Below are 11,816 nucleotides of genomic sequence, written 5' to 3' on the forward strand. Positions count from 1 at the left end.
CCTCCAGACATCTATGAGTGGCAGGTTCTCCCGTTTGGGACCACTTGTAGCCCCTGCTGTGCTTCCTATGCTCTACAACAGCATGTATTCCAGCACAGCAAGCCTGAAGAAGATGTGCGATTCTCGGTTGAGCAATGCTTTTATGTGGATAACTGTCTGCAGAGCGTTCCATCAGTAGAACAGGCAAGGCAGCTGGTCGACAAACTCCGAGCCCTACTGTCCCACGGAGGATTTGAAATTCGACAGTGGGCAAGTAACAAGCCGGAAGTCATCTCCCACTTACCACCGGAAGCCCGATCTGACAAGCTGGATCTCTGGTTATCACATGACAAAGCTGAAGCCCTCGAGTCTACCCTGGGATTGAGCTGGCATTGTGACGCAGATACCCTTGGATACAAGCATCGGCCAATCACCTACGGCGAACCAACCATGCGAAACATATATCGCATTTTAGCAAGTCAGTATGATCCACTGGGATATATCCTGCCCTTTACTACCAGAGCAAAGATCATCGTCCAACAACTGTGGGCTAAGCACCGAGACTGGGACGACACACAGCTCCCTGAAGACCTGTTACAGTTGTGGTTATCTTGGGAAAGGGAGTTGGAGCAGCTACCAGAGGTTGCTTTGTCAAGATGCTACACAGCACCAAGTATGGACAGACCAGAAGTGACACAAGAAGTGCACATCTTTTGCGACGCTTCAGAGCGTGCATATGGCTCCGTAGCCTACCTACGCTCAACTGATGACGAAGGTACTGTACACTTGTCTTTTATCATCGGCAGATCCCGTGTTGCTCCTAAGAAACAGCTTTCTGTTCCAAGGCTGGAGTTGTGTGCGGCCCTCACCGGAGCTCAGCTGCTTAAGCTCCTCCAGAACGAGTTAACCCTCAAGATTCAGAGTTACACACTGTGGTCTGACTCTACCACGGTCCTGAGATGGCTTCACTCCACCTCCTGCCACTTCAAAGTCTTTGTAGGGACCAGAATCGCAGAAATCCAAGACCTTACAGAGCAAAGCACATGGAGGTATGTGGATACCTCTAGTAACCCAGCTGACGACCTTACTAGAGGGAAGACACTTGCAGAGCTTGTGCAGCCCAACCGTTGGAGCCAGGGTCCAGATTTTCTCCTCCTACCAGCAGACATGTGGCCTTCAAATCCTTCCCTCACAACCTCGGAGTCCCCTCAAGAAATGACAGAGTGTAAGCGATCTGCTATCTGTGGTATGGTCGTCTCTGACTCAGGCTCTGGTACCTCAGACCACTCTAAAGCTACCACCTGGCAAGAGCTGGTAGAAGCCAAAGCTAAGGAGCTCCATGGGGCGGCAGCGCAGCAAGACCCCTCACTACCTGCCATGCCACCTGCCAAGACATATAAACAAGCTGAACGACATCTCTTTCAGTCAATCCAAAGGGACAGCTTTGCAGAGGAATGCAACCTGCTCAAGTCTGGCAAGGCAATCCCAACTAATAGCCGCTTGTCGTGTCTTGCCCCACAATACGACAAAGATGTGGACCTGATCCGAGTAGGAGGCAGATTGCGTCGAGCCGAGAATATTGATGCAGCTGCTGCCCATCCTATAGTCCTTGATCCCGGCCATCCTTACACCAAGCTACTCATCAAAGATTTTGATGCCCGTCTCTGTCACCCTGGGCCTGAACGAGTATTTGCGGAACTTCGCCGTTCAGTTTGGATCTTGCGTGGACGTGAGGCTGTGAGACGCCATCAACATGGCTGCCTCGAGTGTAGGAGATGGAGAGCGAAAGTCGCTTCACAACAAATGGCTGACCTCCCTGAAGCTCGACTACAGCTGTTTAAGCCCGCCTTTTACTGCACCGGCATGGATTGTTTCGGGCCTTTCCTGGTCAAATTAGGACGTCGCCAAGAGAAACGCTGGGGAATACTCTTTAAGTGCCTCACGACTAGGGCTGTTCATATTGATCTCCTGTCTTCAATCGATACAGACTCCTTTTTGATGGCCTTCAGGAGATTCATCGCCCGTCGAGGTAAACCTGCAGAAGTGTATTCGGACCAGGGAACAAACTTCAAAGGGGGTGAAAGAGAAATCAGAGAAGCCTTTGCTCAAATGTCTTCTGGGTTACAAGACCAGCTGGCAAAGCAGCAGATTAGTTTCAGATTCAACCCGCCCGCAGCGCCACACTTCGGAGGCGTATGGGAAAGAGAAATAAGGTCCATCAAGACAGCCTTGTACACCACCATCGCCTCTCAGAGTGTCAAAGAAGAGGTGCTCAGAACTGTCTTGGTTGAGGTTGAGGGAATTCTGAATGCAAAGCCGCTGGGCTATGTTTCATCTGATGTATCCGATGCGGACCCTGTGACGCCTAACTACCTTCTTATGGGGCGGCCTGATAGCTCCTTACCGCAAGTAGTCTACCCCACTGGTGAAATGCGTGGCCGACGTAGTTGGAGACACTCACAAGTCTTGGCAGACCATTTTTGGTCAGCGTTTGTACGGAACTACTTACCCAACCTCCAGACCCGGAGTAAATGGAGAACCCCTGTGGAGAACATCAAAGAAGGAACTGTAGTTCTACTCGCGGATCCTCAGGTTCCTCGTGGGCAATGGAGAATCGGACAAGTGGTCAAAGTAATGCCCGGATCCGACGGCCTCATTAGGACCGCAGAGGTGAAGATTGAAGGCAAGACCTATGTGCGACCCATCGTAAGACTCATTGTCCTTCCAGAGATTAAGGATGAAGATGGACTAACCCTTCCTGATAAGTCTGCCTTTCCGTGATGTTCCAATTTGCCCTACAAATTGGGGGGCGGCTTTGTTGGAAAGACAGAAGGGTTTTGTTGCCCCCTTGTGGCAACTAGCGGTAAACGCACTTTTCAGGTAGGCCACGCCACAGCCTCAGCCTTATTTTTAGTTCAGTTCAGCACGAGGCTCAGATGCAGCGACATCGGCAGCTCAAGTTGTGTGCGTTTTTGACCACAAGTAAGCCAACACAAGCCTTAGCTCGGTGGACAATTTACCTGTGTGTCAATATGTTGTTTGTGAATATTGTGTTCTTGGGTGCAGTGTTCTATTAACTTTATAATTTACTAAGTATGCTAGTATGCTAGTATGCTATGCTAGAATGCTAAGCTAACCGTATTATTTAGAGACCCTTTGTTGTGTTATGTAAAGTAGGGCAATTGTAATAATTATTGTTTTATCATTTCTTTGTAGACCACACACACAGAATCACCTGCTGCTGGATGTCTGAGCTTTGCTGCATTAAACCCAATTGAATACCTGCATCCTATCCTTGTGTTCTGACCGACACCCCGAGGCGAATACAAACATCTATGTATACAGTCCAAACCAGTTAAATTAAACAGCTCTCCAATAATAAAGATTCAATTTAGTGTACATTTACAATTTGTCCAGAATAATCAACTTTTGAGATTACACTGAAATGTGATCTGATGAAGTACAAGAATCACGTGCATTTCAGAGTTCAAAACTACGGGTTTAGCAAGTTTTATTCGACACCATGAATCCAGAAAAGATATTTTGCAATTATTAGGTCTGCTATTTCGATTTAACTGCGATTAATCTGGCAGCCTATGCTTAAAGTAATAACATTACAAACTTTATCAGGAATACTGAATTTTATTTTGACCTTTTACTTCTGGCATCATATCACCTGCCTTAAAGAATGAGTGACTTGAACACAATGCCCTTTCTAACTACTTACACTTAATGCTATCATATAAAAGATAAGGTTAAATGTGGGCACGGAATATTTCAGCAATGATTTGGCGCGTTGAGTTGCCTTGTGTACGAAATGGGCAGTGCAGTACACTGATTTGACCATTTTTAGATCTTGTTACATTTACAACAGTAATTCTCTACTCTCTCAACAGTGTAAGTTGAAGGTGTCGTTGTCTGTTTGTTTTTGAGACAGGCACTTGAATGTGATACTTAATGGCTGTGACACTCATTATACTTTCAAGGATTTTGGGGGTATTTATCAGGACTGCATTAGTGTGTGCTGGAATTGTTTCGACTGTATGTAAACTACAAATGTTCATAATCTCTCTTGGGACAACATTGGGCTCAGTGACCGAAAAGCACCTATTGCATATTTATCATGAATTTTCACACACTTGTAATAATAATAATAATACAAATACAGTAATGATAATTATTCATTCACTCCACAATCGGTGGTGGTAAGGTACTATTGTAACTACAGCCGCCCCTGGGGTAGACTAACGTGGCTACCAGTCTGCGCCATGGGTCCCTCCCGGCGACCACCACTCTCTCACACAGGCAAACGCACTCTCATTTATTCTGGCCAATTGTTCATGTGTTTAGTGGTAGAGGAAACTGTAGCACCCTGAACAAACCTACGCAGACACAGGTTGAACATGCAAACCACACACAGAGAGGCCCCGTCCGGCTGGGATGGAACAAGCACTATACTCCGGCACTTGTGCCTAAAAACCAAGTGAATCTTGTATTATCAAACATTATTACATTTCTTTAGTGCTGTTGAGTGGCTTGTGCTGGATTGCAGTTTGTCACAAGGACCACTGAGCTCTCTTAGAGGACAAAAATGGGAGCAAAATGTTCGTTTTCAGTACCTTGGAGAGCAACCGTCTTATTGGCCAATGTCATCTTAACACAGATGTATTTGAATAGGCGACATTAGTGTTTGTGAGAAGGGCGGAGCTGAAGTTAATCCAGCAGACTGAAGGTTCGTCACGTCTCAGGTGAGAGAGGCAAATCTCTTATGCCACACTTCCCTCTCTTTCTTTTGTTTGCCTTTTCTAGGTAATTATTTAGGTATTATACAGAGCGTGATGGGATTTCATTCTCAAATGGTGTTTCAATCAACTAGTTTTTCAGGCTTTCATTCTCTCAGACATGTTATATTCTACATGAGCTTTGTTTTGGAAGAACAAATTATTCTGCCCTAGTAATGATCTAAAAAAAATTGAAGGTTCTTAATTGTCCATTCCTCTCTCTGCAACTCTTCTATGAACTCTAACACGACTTTTATGGCCATAGGATGCACACGCACAACAGTAATAAAGCATGCATCTTCCTGTCAATCATATCAATAGCCTTCAAGTCTTTTGAATGATTTTAATCACCTGCATATGTTTTTGTAAAACTACGAAGTTGCAAGAAAAATGGATTCTGGCATAATTCTATGAGACGTCCTCTCTCCGGGCAGTGACCTTGTGTAAAGAGGAGAGTTGTTGTTCCTGCGTGCTGCTTGCGTACAAAACGGGGAGAAGGAGAGAGGAAGGCGGGCACGCCCAAACCATGGAGTTGAATGACGCCCGTCTGTTGCTTCTGGCGCCTTTTGGTGCGCTCTGCCATTGGATACACGCTCGAAAAGTACCCATAGCCAGCGCGCAAGGGGCGGGTGGAAGCTGTGTTTATAAATCCAGATCTTCTCAGTGGGCGGGAACAGCAACAGTCGAGAGTGAAAGTGAAGAAAAGAGTGAGGTAGACGGTGGTAGAGGAGAGACAAGGCTGTGGCGGCGGTTGTGGTAGAGCGGGGACCACGGAGGGGGCGAGGAGGCCGCCCCTGTGTGCGTCTTCATCCGCGCATGGACGACCACCTCAGCCTCCTTCAATCACCCGCGCAAAGCGTGAGCAAAACCCGGGCTGACAACCTGGTGAACCCCGGGTACACAGACACTGAGACAGACGTGATGACAGTCGTGGCGTGTGACAACATGCTGGAGGAGTCAGCGGCACTCCCGGGTCACCACTCACTGGACCGATACGAACCAGACCACGAGTGCTGCGAGAGGGTGGTCATCAACATCTCCGGGTTGCGCTTTGAGACGCAGCTCAAAACACTCTCCCAGTTTCCTGAGACTTTGCTGGGTGACCCCAAAAAGAGGATGAGGTACTTTGACCCACTGAGGAACGAGTACTTCTTTGATCGGAATCGACCCAGCTTCGATGCCATCCTGTATTACTATCAGTCTGGCGGGCGCATCAGGAGACCAGTGAACGTGCCCATTGACATTTTCTCGGAGGAGATCCGCTTCTACGAGTTGGGCGAGGAGGCTATGGAGAAGTTTAGGGAGGATGAGGGCTTTATAAAAGAAGAAGAGCGTCCGTTGCCAGAAAATGAATTTCAGAGACAGGTGTGGCTTCTTTTTGAATACCCGGAGAGCTCAGGGCCAGCTCGGGGCATCGCTATCGTGTCAGTCCTGGTCATTCTCATCTCAATAGTAATCTTCTGTTTGGAGACATTGCCGGAGTTCAGAGACGAAAACAGAGACCCCATTGCCATAACGCCTGTCATAAACGGCACGCTCCCGCATTTCGTGAGCCCCTTCTCAGACCCGTTTTTTGTGGTGGAGACGCTCTGTATCATTTGGTTCTCGTTTGAATTGCTAGTGCGTTTCTTTGCTTGCCCGAGCAAAGCTACGTTTTCGAAGAACATTATGAACATAATTGATATTGTGGCAATTATACCTTACTTCATAACTTTGGGGACAGAGCTGGCGGAGAGGCAGGGAAACGGACAGCAGGCCATGTCTTTAGCCATTCTGCGCGTAATCAGGCTCGTGCGCGTGTTCCGTATATTTAAACTCTCTCGTCATTCGAAGGGGCTGCAGATTTTAGGTCAGACACTAAAGGCCAGTATGCGGGAGCTGGGTTTGCTCATTTTCTTTTTGTTTATCGGTGTCATCCTCTTCTCCAGTGCTGTTTACTTTGCAGAAGCAGACGACCCAGATTCCGGCTTTAGCAGCATCCCGGACGCGTTTTGGTGGGCGGTGGTTACTATGACTACTGTGGGTTACGGGGACATGCACCCAGTAACTATCGGGGGCAAGATTGTCGGCTCTTTGTGCGCCATCGCTGGTGTGTTGACCATAGCTCTTCCCGTGCCTGTCATTGTTTCCAATTTCAACTACTTCTACCACCGTGAGACGGACGGGGAGGAGCAGGCACAATATTTGCACGTGGGCAGCTGTCAGCCCCTCGCGGACACCGAGGAGTTGCAGAAGGCTCGCTCGTCTTCCTCGCTGAGCAAAAGCGAGTATATGGTCATAGAGGAACACGGCATCAACAGTGCGTTTAAACAGCAGCCCAACTTCCCCACGACGACCACTGCTCAGAACAATTCGCAGAACTGTGTCAACATTAACAAAAAGATCTTCACCGATGTGTAGCTTTTGTTATTGTCCAGGAAGTGGCGTCCGACCAGAGCTGTCGTTACGCACGAGCGCGTGGAGCTGCGCTGCCACCAGGAGGAGAAACAAAACAGACAGGGCAGTCGCTTTGTGCAAAGGGATTTTTTACATATATGATGTGAATTCATACTTGTGTACTGATCCACGCGCGTATGGCGAGTTAAAGGCCTGTAGTCAAAGAAATAGGCCGAGAGAGAACCGGTTGTGCTCCATGCAACTCGTGGTCTCAACAGTTAATGCGTTTTCAGTGGAAATGTAAACAATACAAGTCACTCATATTGTAATGCGTTGTGTTCGAAAGTCATAGCCCGTGCACAATAACTAGGCATTGATTTGTGTGCGTGTAATGTCTTAAAACACAGTTCCGCATATATTTTCTAAAATAGACCGTTCTGTGCTAAACATTTATTGTGCGTAAAAGTATGTCCAAATGCTATACTGTCGGTACACAAATAACCCCTTGATGTAAAATGTAGCGTGTTAGGCATCATATTAAATAGGCCTAAGCCAGCGTTTAAGTAGTAGGCACGAATGCCTGTTTACGGCGCGGGTCACACGTGTTGGAGAAAGGAGCGCGCTGATTGTTAAAGATGGAGTGCGTTTCATTCCGGATGCATTAAAATAGAGCCCGCTGTGTCTCCATGGTAACGTCGTTTTCTTAGTAACCTCGGTCACCGTTGCTATAGCACCCTTGTTACCACAGTAACCTCACAGATGGCGAGGATGCCATGTTGAGGTATGAAGACATTTGGGAAGTATAAAATCAGCATTCCCCATTCGAGGACGCACGCATCCTGACTGGGCAAATCAGTCTCTCGTGGCGTTCTAAAGCCTTGTCCTGCCGCTGGAAGCCATAGTAGACGAACGTGGAGCCAAAAGGAGGATGAGAGCGTGAGGAATTATGAATGGGAGCACGGCGCATCCAGGGTACGCTACTCCGTACGTCCTCTAGAGGTCGCTCCATCTCCAGTTATTAAGATGGTGAGTGCCCTTTGTGTAGTCCAAGCACCTTGTTCGCAAACTTATTTTAAACCTTTATATTTATTTCATCAGAACCTGTATTGTATTTTAACTTTAACCTTTATGTAGCTTAAGTATAGACACGCACGTCCACAGGTTCTGAGTCAGAGTGCTGGATCAAAAAGGATAAAGAAATAACGAAAGATGCGCACAACTTAGCTCAACAGCTTTTTAATATTAGCTCACCACGGTAGTGACGTTTCAACTTTAACCTTTACACCTTAAGTTTTTGTGAAGATTCTGCGTGTGTTTACAATGTGTTGAACATACCTCCTTAAAGCCTATTGCCAGAGGTTTTGGAGAAACGTCGAGCCTCTCGGCAGTGTAGAGATTTCCACTTGTTCACCTTAACGCGCTTGTCTGAGGGCACGAGATGCATTTCCCACCCAGCATGGCTCAGTGCCTCCCCCAGTGGCCACATCTGCTAAGAGCAAATGGCCCTTACCTGCATTACAATTGAAATACTGCGTTGATATGACCTCTGTTATCAAAATTATGTTGCTCAGTGGTCAAATAAACATAATTCAAAGTTTGATACAAAATACCTTAGATTATATTATATTATACTAGATCAGATTAGATTCGATTAGATTGGTTTATTAGAAAGGGGACAGTGCAAGTTCATATAACACATGAACAAACATGATACAAAAAAAAGAAGAAGAGTGCTGTAGTAATTTGTGCATTGCAAAGAACCCAGGATGCAATTTTGAACCTCATTTAATGCAGATATATGCACTGTCTCCTCCCCGCCTGTGATGGCTTTAATTGAAACTGTGCTGCAGGCGAGAAGAAGGTAAAGAGGTGGATGGGTAACCAATTAATCAACGGGATCTAATCACGTTTAGTGAGCAGTGACCGTTCCTGTGCGTGAGTGTGTGGCTATTAAACCCGCTCATTGATTATTACGGCATTTTCAATGGTTCTGCCCAGGTCGAAGTGGGAGGGGCGATCATCTGTAACTATTGCTTTCTCTTCTGACCCTCGACATTGACTCTAAGCTAATTTCTTAAGACCTGCAGCGCCCCTACATCGCAAGAGGCCTGTATTGATCATATGAAGGAGACAGGGCATGAAATCACTTCACTGTGGTTGTAAAGAAAACATTATAAGGACCTTTCTAATGCTGACTTAGGTGCAGTCATGCTGTTTCATAAGAACACATAACTATAAACTCTGCAGTGTAAATAAGATCACCTTTGGGATTTTCAAACTATGAATTTCATATACATACAATCATGCATTGCATTAACTCAAGATTTGACAATCATTTATGAATTAAATAACTTAATAGTAATGAAACTACCAATTGAGCCCAAACATTTTGTAATGTCACTTATTTTTATCTCTGACAGGATGAAACAAACTAAAATCAGTCATCTTCTGAAATCAGTAGACAACTTTGTAAACTATTGTTTGATTCAGCTTGTGTTTGTATGGTTGATGACGGATTGTAGATGACCATTGACACAGCCAAACTGTTTTGTGGCTCTAACTGTTATTTGGTGATTTGTTTCAGGAGTGAGCTGTTCATTGAAACTCCTTTTGGAAGTCCGAAGGTCCAGCTGTATGGATCCCATTTTGGTAAATATAATTCAAAAGATTTCTTGTCAATTCTCATCAGAATCGAAATATTAATTTCTCTCAAGTCCTTGGTGTGGGGTGGGGGTGGCAATATATCATATTACTATATTACTATATGGTATAATAAAGCATAGCAGCATGTGTGGCCAATTGCTCATATTCTCATATTGACCTGTGACGACCTCTCACGCAGGCAGTGGAGTTGGTCTTCCAGACAAGCTGCAAAGTTTGACCCCCTGTTTGTCCTGCTCTTCCCTGCTCTCCACAAACAGAGATGTAATGGGATACCCAGCAGATATTTTCCTTCCACTGCTCAGCTCAAAGAAATTGACATAAAACGTGCAACATTCTGCAGCATTGGAAGCATCTGCTCAAACAGCAATGCTTCATAATCGCCAAAAAATATACAAAGAACTCTGACATCAGTCAAAGCTTTTCTATTTTCTACTGTGTAAAAATGTTTTTTTTAAGGCACTTTTCATTCCCAAAGATGTCTGTACCATCTGTGTAAAATGTTCGATTTAATCTTTGAGCTGTAACTTGATAACAGTGTTTTCTTTAAATCAATAGATGAGGTCAACTACACATTAAAATACTGTGATACCAATGAAAGACTGTTAACCATATGCCTTTGTCTTATATGTGCTCAGAGTAATACAATATAATGTAATGTCTTCTCACTCTGTGACCTGAAGAATCGTTTGAAACAAATGCCATTCACTTCGTGTTCAGTCTGTGAAGGGCTGTCCTATGTTCCACAGTGCACTAGTGCTGTCAGACAGGCAAACTACATGTGTCAGGGGAGGACCCTACATGCCATTATTTGTTTTGTGTTATTCTGTCCTTAACATGACCAGTAAAAGGAGACTGTTACTTGTCTTGTCATTATTTATTAGTAATGTAAATAACCCAGCCACTGTCTGCTTTCTTTCCATTTGACAAACTATTTAAGAATTCAGGTCAAATGTGTTTTATGAAGCTATGTACATGTTTTTTGACACAACCCTTGTTTAACAAAGAAGCATAATGTAGTGAAAGTGGCTCCCCATTTGTAGAGCGCTTGTGACCTCCTTGAGTTGTGTTTGTCCCAGTGGAAAACCTCATTTGGTCCAACAGGCAGTGGGGTAAATATTAACATTCTCATTGAGGTTTACCACTGCTCCACTGCCGGCTGTGTACCCGTATTTGTGCTTTATTGCCCAGCGACCCGCCGTTTACTTTATGACTCTGTCTGTTTTGTGGTTATATGCATGCATCAGAGATAGAATTATTGACATGTACACAAGCAGGTTTGCAAACATTTAAATTCAAGCTAGTATGAATTTGTGATATAGGATACTTAGTCTTCAGGCTAACGTCAATGTTTCAATCATTTAAGTCTTTCTTTTTGTTATATTTCATGATTAAGTTACAGAAAAGTATAAAATTATATTATATCTGAATCGATATGTTTTACAATGGTAAAGCTAATTACATTATTTAACTTCTCCGCATAATGGAGATTTCTCTCCTTACACCTAATGTGTCCACATAGCTCCATACTGTATATATAATTGCTTAAGTGATTAAACACTGTATGATGTCACAACCATTTCCCGTCAGCCATTGAGCCACTTTGTTGCTATGGAAGGAATCTCCATAGCAACACAGGAGGGTTGTTGGAGGGAGAAAAAGTGAATGCCCTTATACCACAACATCACGGTCACCTTCAGGAGACAGGAGCACAGGAGGAGGCGGGGATTCCTTGTCGAGATATATATGTGCTTTATACAGGCCTGTCTGCACGTCACTCTGGGTAATTTAACTGCTGTGTGCATGTGTGTTACCAACAGATGGGGGCTCGGCAGGAGCTCAAGTCATTTGGACGAGAGGTGTACTTTGAGTGCCAATATCTGCCGTTCCGTATATAGATCTCAAAAGGTTATTTGATAGAGTTACTTACATTTACATTTACACTTATATATTTATATACTGGCTATTGAGTTCATTTTTAAGATAAGATAGGACTTTATTAATCTCACAATGGAGAAA

The 11,816-nt window shown here is 44.8% G+C and overlaps 1 protein-coding gene across 1 annotated transcript; it reads left to right on the top strand.

The window, feature by feature from the left end:
* The first annotated feature begins 5,428 nt into the window (after positions 1-5,428).
* On the top strand, positions 5,429-10,712 carry LOC306965000 (potassium voltage-gated channel subfamily A member 3). Its single transcript, XM_079559196.1, has 3 exons — positions 5,429-8,162; positions 9,721-9,785; positions 9,979-10,712. The coding sequence occupies exon 1, from the start codon at positions 5,577-5,579 to the stop codon at positions 7,158-7,160; it is 1,584 nt and encodes a 527-aa protein (XP_079415322.1). The 5' UTR covers positions 5,429-5,576; the 3' UTR covers positions 7,161-8,162; positions 9,721-9,785; positions 9,979-10,712.
* Positions 10,713-11,816: the final 1,104 nt, after the last annotated feature.

The sequence above is a fragment of the Gobius niger genome (assembly GCF_951799975.1).
Source record: "Gobius niger genome assembly, chromosome: 6".
In the NCBI taxonomy this organism is placed as follows: Eukaryota; Metazoa; Chordata; class Actinopteri; order Gobiiformes; family Gobiidae; genus Gobius; species Gobius niger.

What these genes read in the sequence shown, in the direction of transcription:
- LOC306965000 (XM_079559196.1), top strand. Translation starts at nt 5,577, where the DNA reads ATGGACGACCACCTCAGCCTCCTTCAATCACCCGCGCAAAGCGTGAGC.